Source organism: Trichophyton verrucosum (genome assembly GCF_000151505.1).
Source record: "Trichophyton verrucosum HKI 0517 chromosome Unknown contig00677_48.r1.exp, whole genome shotgun sequence".
Lineage (NCBI taxonomy): Eukaryota > Fungi > Ascomycota > Eurotiomycetes > Onygenales > Arthrodermataceae > Trichophyton > Trichophyton verrucosum.
Window position 1 is genome coordinate 13886 of NW_003315290.1, and position 13954 is coordinate 27839.

General features: G+C 50.8%; 4 protein-coding genes across 4 annotated transcripts; 2 read left to right on the forward strand and 2 right to left on the reverse strand.

Moving 5' to 3' along the window:
* Positions 1-606: 606 nt before the first annotated feature.
* Positions 607-2732, forward strand: TRV_06155 (G1/S-specific cyclin Pcl5, putative; the record flags this gene model as incomplete). Its single annotated transcript, XM_003019732.1, has 2 exons — positions 607-970; positions 1027-2732. 2 exons carry the CDS (start codon positions 607-609, stop codon positions 2730-2732), a joined length of 2070 nt encoding a protein of 689 aa, XP_003019778.1.
* Positions 2733-3393: 661 nt separating this feature from the next.
* TRV_06156 (uncharacterized protein) lies at positions 3394-4589 on the reverse strand (the record flags this gene model as incomplete). Its single annotated transcript, XM_003019733.1, has 2 exons — positions 3394-4469; positions 4550-4589. 2 exons carry the CDS (start codon positions 4587-4589, stop codon positions 3394-3396), a joined length of 1116 nt encoding a protein of 371 aa, XP_003019779.1.
* Positions 4590-5261: 672 nt separating this feature from the next.
* On the reverse strand, positions 5262-7508 carry TRV_06157 (MFS monosaccharide transporter, putative; the record flags this gene model as incomplete). The annotated part of the gene is made up of 6 exons (XM_003019734.1): positions 5262-5977; positions 6045-6694; positions 6759-6903; positions 6975-7255; positions 7315-7386; positions 7486-7508. 6 exons carry the CDS (start codon positions 7506-7508, stop codon positions 5262-5264), a joined length of 1887 nt encoding a protein of 628 aa, XP_003019780.1.
* A 4056-nt stretch (positions 7509-11564) lies between these two features.
* TRV_06158 (uncharacterized protein) lies at positions 11565-13510 on the forward strand (the record flags this gene model as incomplete). The annotated part of the gene is made up of 5 exons (XM_003019735.1): positions 11565-11573; positions 11751-12083; positions 12183-12207; positions 12359-12820; positions 12885-13510. 5 exons carry the CDS (start codon positions 11565-11567, stop codon positions 13508-13510), a joined length of 1455 nt encoding a protein of 484 aa, XP_003019781.1.
* Positions 13511-13954: the final 444 nt, after the last annotated feature.

Below are 13954 nucleotides of genomic sequence, written 5' to 3' on the forward strand. Positions count from 1 at the left end.
CCGATCACCTGCCCAGAACATTCCACTACTACGAGCATTACTACTATTATTGCGACGACTGTCATGATGACTGCTGCCTCCGTCTAAGTGCCGGGCCGCCGTTTGCCCCCGTTCAAAGAAGACTCATCTATTTGGCACGCCACCTAGCTGCTGCTATATAGCTCTTTGACCGCGTCGTACCTGCATAAGACTGGAACTGCCTAGCTCTCATCATCGTCAACGTCCTTCTCGTCTCGCTCGTTGGAATCCTGGTGCAGTGATCGGGACTCATCTACCTTAACCTATACCTTACCTACTTTACCTCTGCCTCCTTCTATCAAACTGCCGCCTACCATCTAAGTGACTCACTAAGTCACTCATATCATTCCATACCGAAACCACACCCCATACTTCTATATAACTAGATCCACGGTCGTCAACCGTCAGTCTGGCTGTGCATCTGGTTTGAATATAAGGCCCCCCCGTCGCCTCCGGATTTTGTCACCACAAAGACGGGCCCGTCTAACGCTGCCCCTTCTACACGGTTATCGCTCATCGGTCTACTCTAACAACACAACACGGCAACACATTACCTACCTACAAGCTCCTACTACCATACACTAGAGAATGTCGGCGTTTGTAGATATCTTGGGTTACAATCCTGTGAACCCAGGCCTCTCCAAGCCGGTTCACCAGACCTGTCCCTACGCTGCCTCGCTCGCCGTTTCCGCTCCCCCTTCCGCCTCGTCAATCTTTTCGCTTGATGCTGTCTCCTCTCAGCCTTCCGTCGCGTCCTCTTCGTCTACCGCAGATGTTATCTGGGAAAATGAGGGGACCGCTGATGCGCAGCACAAGAAGGCTGCTGTCAAGACTTGCTTTGGAAAGGGTGCTGAGACGAGACACCACCCGAGACGGACTGTTGCTACCCGTCCTCCTCCTACCTTGGTTCGCCAGTGTGAGAGGAAAACCAACTTCGTCGATAGCCTTGTCGGTATGTTACACTTTTACCACTCCTCATGCTTCCTTAACTCATCTAACGTCCTGTAGACTCCGCATCACAGATAGTTGAGATTATATGGCCTCTATCTGTGGCTGCGGCGCCGAGAAGCGTCGAGTCGACTCTCGGGTGCAAGGGCGTCCTGCCGCTCAGGACGTTCATCCAAGAAACTCTCCGCAGGTCCCGAACCAGCTACTCGACTCTGCAGGTTGCCCTATACTATCTGATCCTCATCAAGCCGCATGTGCCCTCCATCGACTTCACCATGGAACAGCCAAAACTGCAGCAGTCTCACTCTCGCGCCATGCAATGTGGCCGGCGCATGTTCCTGTCTGCTCTCATCCTTGCTTCAAAGTACTTGCAAGACAGAAACTACTCCGCCCGTGCCTGGAGCAAGATCTCCGGCCTTAACACCGCTGAAATCAACCAAAATGAACTCATGTTTCTCCAGGCTGTTGACTGGCGTCTGCACATATCAGATGCTGTCTTCCAGCGCTGGAATGATATTGTTCTAAAGTACACACCAAACGCCAGCGGCATCCCCAGTACTGATGGGATGTGCTGGCGAACGGTCATCCCTATTCTAACGCCGGAGCTCGACACACTTGACTCTCGAGCAGAGGGTCCGTGGTCATTGTCGAGCGTCGGCTCCCCTGCCGATTCTTCTTCCGCCTCCTCTGCCTCCTCCTCATCCTCTTCACCTTCATCTACTTCCACCGCTCCAAGCAGTCCCGCTAGCTGCGACAGCCCTTCGTCAGGGCTTCCATTTGCTGAGATGCCCCGAAGACCGTCGGCAGCTGACTTGTCTGGTGTTACTCTCCCACCACTTCCAAGGCTGGGACTTCTCCCTACTCCGCAACTCACTCCGCAAGTCGGTATGACCGCGCCTGCTCCTGCCGCGAGCATCAGTGCGTGTCGTCCGTCCATCTGCTCTGCTCTCTCGCAGGCGCAGACGGCCTTTGTACAACGGACCACCTTGGACCAACGTCCCACGCAACCCTTGTATATTAGCAAACAACCTTCCTTTGACTGTTCGTCATCAGGATCGTTCCAGGGACGACGCTCGTCTCTGGCTCGTTCTTCGTCATTCACTTCGTCGCCTGAGTCTATGGCCTCCGACGCACCATCCTTATCGTTTTCTTCCCAGTCTTCGCGCTCTTCTCGATCTTCGTCAATTTCTTCTGTCACTTCCATGAACTGCGCAACCAGACCAACCCGACGTAACACTCCCACATCCCAGCCAACCAACTGTTTGAAAGAAAACAGAAAGCCCCTCGCTATCGCGACTCCGATCGACGAGCATGAGCCAAGCTACATCAGCAACTACCCTTCCCCACCTCTCCGCACCAGCAGCGCTTTCAGTACTGCTTCCAGCACCGTTCCAGACCTCTCAAACTTCTCCATTAATACCCCATCTGATCCTGACGCCGCTGCCATCCAGGGCCTGTACGAATTAGCAACCGGCCTTTCCCTGCCAATGGACTCATCTCTAAGCAAGGCAAGTCGACACTGCCGAAAACGCACTCGCGCCCCATCCACTTCCGAAGGGACCAACCTGCAGCAGAAAGTGCGCCATCTCATGGCCCTTGATGCGCGGGACCTCGAGGATGAAGGCACTTCTCTGGCTGTTTTGAGCGACAGTCAGGTTGCTGACTCGTTCTTGGTCAACAAGGTTGCTGGTATGGGTGACAGCAGGGCGAGTTCGAAGCGCGCTTGTTCTGGCAAGGAGAACGTTAGGACTTTATGGGGTATTTAACTATGCCTTTTTTTTTCTCTTCCTGGGACCAGAAATCAAAATCTTATCAAAACAAAAACATATATCGAAGCGAAAGGAACATGGGAAAAAAATTCGCCTTTTTCTGCCCTTGTCTCTCTTTTCCCTTTCTTCTCTGCAATGCATGACGTGTGCGGCGTTATCTTCATTTCTACCCTCTGCCTTCGTCCAAAGATATACCTGATAGACCGGCCTGTCTTGCTTGCTTGCTTGCAACTTCCCTTTATTTTGCTGCTCTTGGGTTCGCGGACTGGCTGGTTTGGTTGGCTTTATCGGTTCCCGGTTCCGGAGTGATGAGGAGTAGGATTCATCCATCGCATACACCAGTCATGTTGCATTGCATACATCCTTTGACTTGACTTTGACGCTTGACACTGACACTGACACCGACACCCTTATTTACTATTTATTTGACTGCGTGCAATCTACCACTGTATATACAATATCTAATACCTCCATCTACCTAACTACCTAACTAACTTAGCTGCCTTATGATATCATTATCTGTATTCCTGAATAAGGCTCAATACAGATTTTAACATATTGGATGACTATCTTGTTCTCTCAGATGTAGACTCTTATTTTTTATCTATCCATTAACATAGACATGATGCATAAGTAATACGAAAGTAATAGTAGTAGCCTACTGCTCCGTCCATCCATCCTCCAGCTTTTCAGCATCAACCAGCCATCCAAACTTGTCCTCGATCTCGCCCAGCTGGATCCCCTGAAGCGTCTTAATCAACTTATTAAACACTTCTCCTCCCTCACCGGCAGCACCGGCATCATACTCAAACTTGTCACCCTTCGACTTCATCGTGATACTTCGGATCGGCACCAGTGCCGCAGCCGTTCCAGCAGCCATAACTTCATCAAACGAGCCCAGCTCATCATACTTGACAGCTCTCTTCTCGACCTTGTACCCCAACATGTGCTCTCCAATCTCCTTGACCGAAGCCGCAGTGACACTATCAATCACGTTCTTACTATCAGGAAACACAAGCGTAATCTGTCCATCACGCTTCTTTACCCCGATAAAAGCCGAGGTCGAAAACTCGTCGATTTCAGACCTCGTCTTGCTATCCAGATGAAGCGTGATGCCGTACCCTTGACCTCTAGCTTTGTCCGAATGGCGTAGCACAGGTGCATAGTTTCCTCCAAGTTTCGCGCTACCAGTTCCCTCGGGGGCAGATCTATCAAAGTCCTCGAGCACCAGAGCCTCAACGGCATGAACACCATGGTACACACCCGTAGGCATCACGAAGACAACAAAGGTATATTCGTCCGGCGGTGTAAGGCCTAGCTGCGCCGAACTACCCAGCAGCAACGGACGTATATACATCGCCGCACGAGTCTCGTTGGGTGGAACAAACTCTGCATTTGCACTCACGGCTCGAACGATGCAGTTGACGAAATGCTCCTTGGGAACGGGGGGTATGGAGACGAACTGCGCTGAGTGATGCAGGCGCGCTGCGTTCCGGTCTGGTCTGAAGATGACGACACGGCCGTTTGGATGGGATGCTGAGGGAGCGTGGCGGAATGCTTTCATGCCTTCGTATGCTTGCTGGCCGTAGTTGAGGGCCGGTGCCATGCCGTGCAGCTGTAGGAAGGGCGACTTGACGAAACGGGGGGTCGACCATTGGGCGTCGCCGGAGTGAGAGAAGTGGGATTCAACATGGCCGTTTACTTCTCGGACTTTGAAGCCGATGTTCGTCCAGTCTAGAGTAAGTCGGCCGGTCAGTGAGATGTTGCATCTACGTATAGATAGGAGGGCAGTGGTTGAGTCATTGGTAGCTTACCGATGGCAGGTGTTGGTGGAGGAGGAAAGTTGGCAGCCATTGCGATGGTCAGGCTAGTACGCAGTCAGACAGGTCGATAGGGGGATTGACAGATAATACACGATCGATGAAGAGCAGCCGTCAGGAGGACGTCGAAGGTCTGGTCTTTATATGTTGGTGTCGAACCGGGCGGCGAGTTCAGCTGGCCGAGGGAGCGAGGTTCAACCAAAACCGCCGGCCCAGCCTAACTATGACATTGGTGTTACTTGCTTTTTCCGCAGTGCGAACTTCGGCCTGACACGTAGCTAGGGGACACCGGCAGTCGGCCATCGTGAGAGCGAGAGGGAGGGCGAGCAGTCTGACGCTGTGAAGATGCAGGAGAATGCTCGCTGAAGAAACGAATTGGCGTGTGGAGAATCTGATAAACGCCCTGCTTATCCCTGTCCCTGTCCCCGTCTCCGGTTAAGCGGAGGAGAGATCTGGCCCTGTGTATACAGATCAGGCATAGTGTACGAAGATGCATCCTGCAGGCTAGTAGGAGTAGTAGATAGATATAAATAATCAAAATCGTGTCTTTGTTCGTTTCTCGTTGAGATATCAATAATCCATAACTACAGTGAGAACCAGATCCAATCAATTCAATTCAAACTCGCTTCATACAGTAGCAGCTGCCAGGCCTCACCCCCCTGAACCACTTCTACCGCTCCCCTGGCATTGCCGGTAACTAAATCGCTTATACCTGTTTGACACCGTCGTGTTCGGCAGGCTGCTCACGAATGCTGTCCAGGTGGTACAGTTCTGGACACACAGCATGCTTGCGCTGGAAGATGTACCGCTTGATCCACCACGGCAAGACCTTGGTGAGTTGGTACTTTGCATGGGTCCGTGTGGGAACGCCGAAGACATAGTCCAGTTCCTCGAGTGTGCGCTGCTTGGTCTCGTATAGAAAGAGGAATATCATGACCAGGGCAATGACGTTTAAGCCAGCGTAGAATCCGAAAGCTCCCGGCGTGGTCAGGGCAAGGTCCAGGCGACGGAAGGTGAGTGCCAGGACGGCGGCCCAGAAGTTATTCGTAGCAACAGCCCAGGCCATGCCAACTTCTCTGTGGGAGAGGGGGAAGACTTCAGCCGAATACGTAAAGGGGACCGGTCCTTCTCCAGGCGAGTAAAAGGCGCCGAAGAGGTATATGAATGTCGCGATAAGGCCGAGATGTGCGGGGCTGCTTTCGGGGATATAAAAGGACATGCCTGCTGCAAGCAAGGTCCAGAACATATTGGGGAAAGTGAAGAGAAGAAGGCCACGACGTCCAAAAGTATCGATAGTCCAGACGGCGGGCCAGGCAAAGACAAAGTTGACGAGACCGAAGCCGAAGGAAGCCAGCAGAGCAGTGATGTTGTTGGCACCCGCTCGCTCGAAGATAGTAGATGAATAGAAGGCAATGATGTTGACTGCATGAATATGTTAGCATCTCCAAGTTAAAATCTATATAGATGGTAAAAATAGGGACAAACTTACTGCCGCACATCTGCTGGGCAATCATAACAACTCCAGAGGCCTGAGTGGCACGACGGACACGAGGGATGGTGAAAAGCTCAATGAATCGGGTGAAGAAGTTGTCTGTCTTGATCAGACCAGTCTCCACCAGCAAGGCACGCTCATGCTCAAGCTGGGCATGAATAAAGTACACATCTCGAGCAGCTTGTAGAGGAGTGTTTCTCAACCTCAGCAATGATCGGTATGCCTTGGCAACCTTGCCCTTCTTCAGCAGCCAGCGGGGAGATTCAGCACAGAAGTAGATACCAATCACTAGTGGGACGGCCGGGATGAAGGCGGAGCCCAGCTGCAGTCTCCAGGCGATTCTTCCAGTATTGACGACAGCCAAATTAGCAATAGTACCGAGGAAGATGCCGCACGCGGTCCAGACCTGCCAGGGCATGACCAGACCTCCTCTCACGTTGGCAGGGGTATTTTCGGCAGAGAAGACGGGTACGGTAACTTCCTTTAGGCCCATGCCTATTCCGAGAAGGATACGGCACGCAACAAGCTGACCCCAGTTCTGAGTGAGAGCGGATCCGATAGGTGCGAGCAAGGAAAAGACGGCCGCTATGAAGATAGTTCCTCGACGACCGATCAAATCGTTAATGGGATCAGATAGCCAGCCAGCGCTAACGGTTACATATTAGCAAAGGACATTGGTTATGAAGGATTAAAGGAGTTGAATGAACCTACAAAAGAGCAATGGAGATATATGGGATGGAGTTGACGAAACCAACGATCCATGCGTTCTTCTCACAGATCGCATCGGTAGGGCAGTAGGCTGGGTTATCCGGAATACCAAACTCAATAGGAAACGAAAGGTTTGCTCCATTTGATCCTGTTCACCATGTTAGCGCATAACTACTTAAAATAATTTGTTATCGTGGGGAACTAGCAAAGAGCACTGACCTGTCTGATCCCATCCCTGGATGGCGGCGGCAATGGAGTTGAGGAAGATCGTATAGTACAGGCCCCAAGGGAGTTTCCAGCGATGCGTGACCTCTTCGCGCAGGCAGATACGGTCATCTTCGTCCAGCTCAGGCAACGACTCAAAGTCCCTTGGGTTCTGCGCGACTAGAGCACCCTTTTCGAGCAAGGGGATGATATCCTGCAGGCCATGCTGGTGGGCAAAGTTGCGTACATCCTCGAGCAGCTGGTCCTTAGGCACTTCCGTAAGAGGGTTCTTGATCCTATAGCCACACTTAGTTAACCAGCCATCGAGAAGAGGGAGAAGATCAGGTCCACGCACTCTCCGGTGACATTGTCTGTAAACTGTTTACTGTCTTTGGCAGTGTTGAAGAGAGAACCCCGTCTCTCAGCCCTGGACAACTGAGTTAGCACTATTATCGCAAAAGCCGAAGCTAAGGAGCTGGAGCCGGGCAGCCAAGCAGTTTGGAGGTCCGTATAGCCAGCCACTCACCCTCCTATTTTATCATCAGCCATGCTGGGCAGTTATTCAAGTCACCTCCAGGCGGTTCTCCGCACACTTGAAGACACAGGACAGACGGAGCGGAAGACGTGAGTAAGAGCTGCCGCGGGACCCCAGGTATAAAGGTGAAGCAGAGTTGCACAGGCAAGCTGAGCTGGGCTGGGGATGCAGGATCCCCCCGGCCCTATATAAATACATGTTTCGTGTCGCCTGTCAACCCACGGTTTGGCGCTGCATGGTGAGGGCTTATAAGCATTCGCCCAAAGCGGAAGTGCCTTAAGTACCGGGTACATCGCTGCCCCGGCGCCGTCTGCGGGCACGCGGAGGTACAGGTACAACAGGGATAACTCTCGCAGCCTTGGCTGGGGCCCTTTGATGCGCCGGCGTGGGCGTGAAAGGACGGAAAGTTGCTTTAGTTGCCTTAGCGGCTTGTTGGTCTCGTCTTGGTCTTTTCTCGTCCTCATGTCCAGTCTGGGTCTGGTCATGCTCTTGTCGCTCGAGCTTCCCTGCAGGGCAAGGGGGCAGGGTCAGGGATCAGCTCTGGCATGGTTCGTGTGGACGGGCGAAGCGAAGGTGGGAATGCAAGGTGCCGGCTCGAGATTGAGGCCGTCGTCGAGCTGAAGCTGGCGATGGTTGATCGCGGAGTCGTTGATTGTTGTTGAGATGGGAGTCGAGGCTGGGGAGGGAGGGTACGCAGTTTACATGCGCGGTACTGTTACATGACGATACATTGTTACCCCAAGTTAAAACACACGATTCTTTGTTACACAAACGAGGCGTGTACGTCATTTACAGGCTTACCATGGTAATACCGTTACATATTCCACATAAGTGCTTCTCATCCCCCTTTCTCACAAGACAAATGGATCCTCCTTTGACATCACAGCACAGCACAGCCGACGGTCGACGTCCTACCGGCTATAAGACATCAAAATACCTCATTCTCGAACATTCGTCGTTAAGGAAATGTCACACGCGCACGGTAGCTCAGATTAATACCTCAAATAAAGGGCACCCTTACCAACAATGACTAGTACCATGGTTTAAACTCATTCTACGCTTCTTCTAAAGCCCAGAGAGTCGGTAAGTCCCTTTGTTCCTTGCATCCATCGACACGTTTCATGCTGTGGGTGTTGTTTATAAGCTGCCAATAGTCTCATTATTAGCCCGGCTGCAATCAGGTATAACTAGCGACAGGAAGCTGGCCTTGCTCGTTCGCTTGCTTGATGTTATGTGCTTGATTCCCCAGCCAGCCCATACCAGTAAACAATCAGGGGTAACTAGCTCGGCGTGGAGAAACGGGGTAGCGTGCTGCGTGGAGCTGTGGGGAGGATGCCATAGCGAGCAGCTGAGCAGGCCAATTAACACGTTGTTGTTACTGGAAAATAGCCATTTATATCGCGCATGATGGCGTGACGGGAGACTGGCCGCTTCACTGCCCCATGATATATCATTTTAGGCGTTCTCCGGATAAAAAAGAGTTTGCATAATAGCAATTATGGAAATATTCGTCCTAGTCCATCCTTTAAGGATGATAACTAAGGAAGTGAGCTTACATTAGTAGTCAATCCCACAGCAGTTTTGAAGCCCCGATCTAAGCCTTCGCAAAGGGTAGATGTCGCACCTACTGTCAATTGAATAATATCCCTCTGATTCAATCATTTCCTTAACTGTTCGTTAGACAGGAATTCCAAGCAGTTACCTCCGAAAAAGGTGTTGGCCACATTTCACCTCATCTCTTTTTATTATATAGCTGGCGTCTGCTATCAAGCTTAAGTATCTGGCTTGAACTCGGGGTATCACAACAAATGATATAGCAAATGTCAGCCGTGGGATTCGAACCCACACGTTATCCCACGGGAAAAAAAGAAGAGGAGGAGGAAGAAGAAGAAGTGAGAGGATGATGCCGGGACCGAAGTGCCAGTCAATTTCAGTCAGCCCTTTGTGTTATAGTATGTGAAACTGGCTCGAAAGCTAGTGAGAGTATCACTACTACATTCCAATTGAATATGTCATAAGCATATGTAGAATCCACTCCTGCCGTTGCCTTGGGATGTCCTGTGTCCTGCACTTAATAATTATTACATCCAAGAGTGTGCAAGCCGGATCTTGAGGTATTAACATCTTGAAGGAGAGACAATGTGGGACATTTAATAGTAGAGACTTGAACTTCCCCCGGGGTTAGCGAGCATCCTGGTAAGGTCATGGGATAAATTTCGGGGGACCCGGGAGGCCCTATCCTCACCATAACCCAGTTAACTGTTTTTTGCAGAGATTATTACAATTGATGGGTGAGGTTTCATCCCCTTTCTTTCGAGTGAACATTTTCGCGCAGCCTTCAATCTCCTTGGAGGCCAGCCCTTGGTCCATGAGCTTTTTGTCACGGCAGAAAAGGAAGCTAAGTTAACACCGGTATACGATGGACACGGAGGAATGAGACGTACACGGTTTTTCCTGGGGCCATCCATGTGTCTCCTAGGAAATGTATTACTTAATAGCTCGAGTAATCAGCCCCTTAATGTATCTCTTAAGGGAATAAGGTCCAGGGAGGAGCAAGCAGAAGCAAAGGACAGAAGAGATCCTTGTGAGATGTCACCTCGTCCCTCGAGTCGCGCTGCCATTTCCAGTTTAGGGTAACACTCAACTCGCGTGGCTTGCAGTTACTAGAGTTCCCCGGACAGAGTCAGGTCCACGTGCTAGTTGGGTAAGCGCAGGCTGGGTATATAAGAAATGCATCACACACATATACCGTGGATAGATGTGGAATAACAGGGGGTATCGTTTTCAGATAAGTATATTATTGTTGACATTTGGATAGAGGAGCCTAGGGGCTTTGTCTCGCATTCCTTCCTTAGAAACAAAGCCAAGGGATTGATTTTAAGGGCGCCTGGGTAGCTGTATATATACTGTCCCCCGGCCGTACCCACGAGCAGGGGAACTAGATCCAGGATAGGGTAACACCACGCATGGGATAGAGGCGATTACATCGCCAGAGAGTACATAGACATTGGAATGGGGGGCTTTCTGTCGGTCTGCGTCCATGGCCTCCTTGCTTTGGTAGTATTTCCAGCGTGACCCTCGGTACCAAATGTTGGTTCCAGATAGCATCACCACATATCAACGCTCGCTGCATTGATGTTGCTTTACCTTTCCGATCAAACTTCCTTCTCTTGCGGACGTCGTTTTAAGCTTCCACCAATTGTGGAGTCGCCTATCACTCCCTAAGCCGAAATAGGAAATTTCGGGACAATGATTTTACGTTCCGATCAGGTGACCAGGTCCCTCCGAGGTCCCGTCAGCCGAGGCCCAACGCCCTCCGCCAAGGGAAAGAAAACACTCTTGCATAATAATTCTCCCGTCTGGTGCAGATAGTCAAATAAACCGAAAACCAAGATGTATAATTTATGCTTGAGCTTTACGGAGTACATATACCACTATCATGTTAGGAAGGGTGCTAGCTAACTAGTTACTGGAAAAAACAAAATTTAACCTTGGAGTCTATCAGCCAAGCGATAGATTTGGTCATAGAATCAACGTCCAAATATAATATACCTACCCCCTTAATAATCAGTATAGGTTATTATTATACCATTATTCGCTAAACTATTCTCCTTTGGCTGCTGATACACGCTATCAGGGATGGTCATATGTCATATCCTCAGTGGAGTTCTTCTTAATGTATTGTTTCAAACGGAGTACTGGCAAATGCAACGAAAGCAAGGGGATACTACTCCAAGAAGAAACTGTCCGTGCAATATTAGATTGTATTAGTAACAATATCACTAATGTTCACTTAGAGGGCCTGTCTATGGGCTTATTTTCTGGGGCTCAGCGTTTTGATAGGACAGGCATTCCCAAAGGGAAATAAACCCTAGCGCGTCTCTCCGCGCCTCGCCTTTCCTTTCACTTCTCCACTCTCTTTCTTCTCCTTCTTCTTTCCTTCTTCCTCTCCTTGTCTACAATCGAATTACTTTTTGCGTACGTATGCTTTCATATATCTCCAAACGCAGGAACAGGCCTTATTTTAATACGTCATACCTAGCTTTATTACCCTCGTGGAGTCTCGAGCCATGACCAGGGTAAGGGTTCCCCCTTAAAGTTATGGTGCTTGGCTCCAGATAACTGATGATTGATCAACCTTCATGCAGTCCGCAAATCGGGGAAGGGGTCCGCGCCCACAGTGCTGGTGCCGGCATCATGGACAGCCGACGGGGGTTGCGAGGGGACGAGGGGTGGCGACTGGGCGTGGGGCCCAGCATAGGCCAGTGAAAAGGGAAGAGGAAAAGGAGAGGAAAGAGGAGAAGAAAGGGGGGGAAGAGAAGCTGGAGACTACGAGGCAGATGCTCCGTAGCCTTTCCATGGATGCGCAAGCGGCGGAGCTGATCCGCCTCCGAGAGGCGGCAGCTGTCGAAAGGAAGCAGCTCCTCTGGAAAGAGGAGAGGATTTCAATCCTCGAGGAGGCTATTGCTGCCAACCTCCGTCGAGAAGGCCCAACAAATCCCACCGGTGACCCTGCTCCCGCCGCCGCTGCTGCTCAGCCAACTCTTGCCGCGGAGGTGGGGATGCCTGAGGCTTCAGATGAAGACTGGGTAATGGAAGGGACCTGATTGTATGTATATTTACCTGCAGGGTGGTTTTAGCATGACTAGTGCGGAGCACATTTTCACTAAACTACAAGCCAAACGCAGGTCTGTGATATCCTCGTCGACATCTGTGCGCCCCCAGCCAGTAATATTGATATAGAGATCGACGAACCCCTGAGGCTTCCCCTTGCGTTGTCCCTATTTTAGCGCGTCTCATCCGAGCAGCCGGCGCTTATATCACGTGTTTGTTTCCTCGGCAACGGCGGCCTGTTGACGCTTAGCCGCTTTCGGAAAGGAGCTATCTTTTTTTGCTTTCGTCGCCGGCTTTAAAGATAAGATCGAGACTAAACGCGCGACATCTTCTGCAGCTGCGACATCACGGCGCTTCGGGCCTCTTCTGGAAGAAACAAACACACGAGAAGAGACAGACGGCGGTCAGGAAGAAACATCACATCGAGCGCTCTTCCCAGTGCCTACGCGCTTCATGATGGAAGCTCTCCTCGCTCACTCCTTCGACTATCTCTCCTCCTACGACCAGGGCAAGATCCGCAAGGGTCTCCGACAGGTCGAGGGGCTTCTGGCACAGATATGCCTTTCGAGATCAAAGCTGACGGCTGCCGAGAAGAGACGGTCCATGATACCCCTGGATTCAACTCCGTCGCCGCCAAAGTCAACAAGCGAGCTGAGTGACGATCCAGCCTACCGAGAGTTCTACAAGCTTCAAGATGGCTTTCAATGGAATGGTGTGTCGATCCTGCGTCTTCCCTTTGTTAGTATTATCGCGTAAGCTAACCTATGAAACATCAGTTGCTCTGCGCCTAATATCATGCCTCGAACACCTGCTTGGTCGCGGAAGCAATGGCACAAATGACCTCCTCATCGTGTCTGCGCTCGACCTTATCCAGGGAATCTTGCTCCTCCACCCACCTTCCCGTGCTCTGTTCGCCCGAGAGATATATATGAATATTTTGCTCGACCTCCTTGAGCCAGCGAACTGTCCTGCCATCCAGTCTGCCACTCTGCTGACTCTGGTTACGGCCCTGCTCGACACGCCTACCAACACCCGCACATTCGAGGAGCTTGACGGCCTTCTCACGATAACATCCCTATTCAAGTTGCGATCCACGTCTCGAGAAGTGAAGTTGAAACTTGTTGAGTTCCTATACTTCTATCTCATGCCTGAAACACCACAACTACCGGTTGTGAATGCCAGCGCGCCTAACACAGCTGCTGGCCTACAGCGCAGCCCAAGCAAACATGGCGGCCCGACGTCGCGCAGTGTGGATGCTCCTGGGCGCAGGCGCTCTGCAGCTAGTGCAGACACAAAAACGACCGAAGAAAAACAGAATCTTCTTGGCAGGTATCTGAGTAACGTCGAAGACCTGGTCGAGGACCTCAAGGAGACAGCGCCATTTGGCAGTGCTGTCTTTTAATTGTTTTGTATATATCTAGCCCTGCTCCTTGTTTGTTTGCTTTCGATTCTTGCAGCTTGGGTATTTAAGACTTTTGTTTTTCTTGTCTCTAATTTTCGCGCGCGCGGCGTTAAGGTGAATTGGTCCTTTTTACTTTTCATTATTTTTTCCAACATAATGACAAAAACCCCCTATTTTCAATGCGTTGTAGATATGTGGACATAAATTGGTCAAATAATGAGTTGACGGGAGCTTTGTGTGTTGCCACCAGCAAAAACCTGGCCGGAAACCCACCACAGGGCGCAGGTTCGGAGTCCCAGAGAGGGAAGTCATCCATGAGTCAAAGACTCGTATTTCTTGCAACACCAATACCTTCACCAATCCTTACTGTGCATAAAAGACGAGAAACTTCGCCGGTGTAGAGGCCCTTGAGAATCGACGGGGGTAAACAAACAAAAAGAAGCG